Raw genomic sequence first — 1,406 nt, forward strand, 5'->3', positions numbered from 1 at the left:
ATTTAAAATAAATCTTATAAATATTTATAAATATTTTGTAAATATTTTATAAATGTCTGGGAAAGGCATTTTTATAAATGTCTTAATATTTTTGAAACTAACAGCGTTTTCGAGTGTAGTGAGTTTGAACCCAACCAAGGTTGGTTAAGCCAAAAGTACCATGATCTCATCCAATTAGAGACCAAAGTAGAAACATGTAACGTCATTAATCGATCTGGATTAGGTTCAAACCCACTGCACTTAACAACCCTATAAGCTTTTCGTAATATTAAATGAAAATCCTCATTCCAGGCCTGTCGAGGAACATGTCGACGCGACGGGAGGCGTTCAAGGCGTTCGAAGGCAGACGCAATAGCATAATGGCGATGCGCCGGAAGTCGCAGATGCAGACCCTGGGCGCGAACAACATCTACGGCGTGGCGGGCAACCCCCTAGGAATTCAGGGCCGGCCATCCCGCAGTAGTCAGATATCCGTGAAGGATGTGTTCGAGGGACACCCGGCTGCGACGTCGGGGGCGGGCCACGTGAACGCCGGCTACGAGGGCGACGACAGCCCCGTCAACAGCCTGCGGCTACAGAATCTTGGCGGCAGCCAAGTCACGTGGCGAGAGGCGAACTCCAACGTGTGATCGCGTCCATTCCAGCTCGTTGTTGCGATAAATTAACGAAGAATTTATTTATCCGACGAATTTATTTATCGAAGAGCTCGTTGCCGAGTCCAGTATATATCTCTTCTGAGTAGAATTTCTAAAATATTGCACGAAGGTTTCATCGCGCTTCTCCCCAGGAAACACGCCAAGTTAAGAGAAAATTGAAATGACTTTATTTTGATGTCGGAATAGTCAAAATGATGATTTTTTTGTTATGAAATTTGACTGTTTATTGACGTTAAGAATTAAAATAAAGTCATTTTTTGTTGATTTTTATTAAATTACAAGAAACGACAAAAGAGAGAAGATAATTTGATTGGTGACATTACTCGGGAAATGTGGTGAAAATCAGTGTGCAAGCTCTTAAGACTATTCGGAAATGAGTTCTTCAAGTTATCATCAAGAAGATCAGATTTTTTATAACGGGAGTTTTTAATATTTAGGACTCTCCGTTAACTATATCTGCAACAAAATAATTTTTATTAATACAAAAAAGAAAGAGCCGCACGAATTTAGTTAACAAAGCACAAACGCATTCCTTTTCACGTTTTCTCGCCTACATATCTTACACACTTTTCTCTTATTTCTAACATTCCGCTCATTATGCTCTTTCTTGTTATTATTATCTCATTTTTGGTCGTTCGAGATCCATAAAGAAATACATTCTGTATATCGTAACGTTGCATTAAAATAAGTATGTTACCTTTTCTTCTTCTAACTGCACTTTCTGTATATTTTTCTCCTTCCGAATGTCGG

At 39.5% G+C, this 1,406-nt stretch overlaps 1 protein-coding gene across 3 annotated transcripts in view; it reads left to right on the plus strand.

Annotated features, from left to right (window-relative positions):
• kkv (hyaluronan synthase-like protein kkv) overlaps positions 1 to 855 on the plus strand; it is a 30,637-nt gene extending 29,782 nt beyond the window's left edge. For all 3 annotated transcript variants that reach the window (XM_018451616.1, XM_018451618.1, XM_018451617.1), the window contains exon 20: positions 292 to 855. In XM_018451616.1, the coding sequence (XP_018307118.1) occupies positions 292 to 629 (338 nt within the window). In that variant the 3' untranslated portion in view covers positions 630 to 855. The remainder of the gene's footprint in view (positions 1 to 291) is intronic.
• The last annotated feature ends 551 nt before the right edge of the window (positions 856 to 1,406 follow it).

This window comes from Mycetomoellerius zeteki, unplaced genomic scaffold (genome assembly GCF_001594055.1).
Source record: "Mycetomoellerius zeteki isolate Tzet28-1 unplaced genomic scaffold, Tzet1.0 scaffold315, whole genome shotgun sequence".
In the NCBI taxonomy this organism is placed as follows: Eukaryota; Metazoa; Arthropoda; class Insecta; order Hymenoptera; family Formicidae; genus Mycetomoellerius; species Mycetomoellerius zeteki.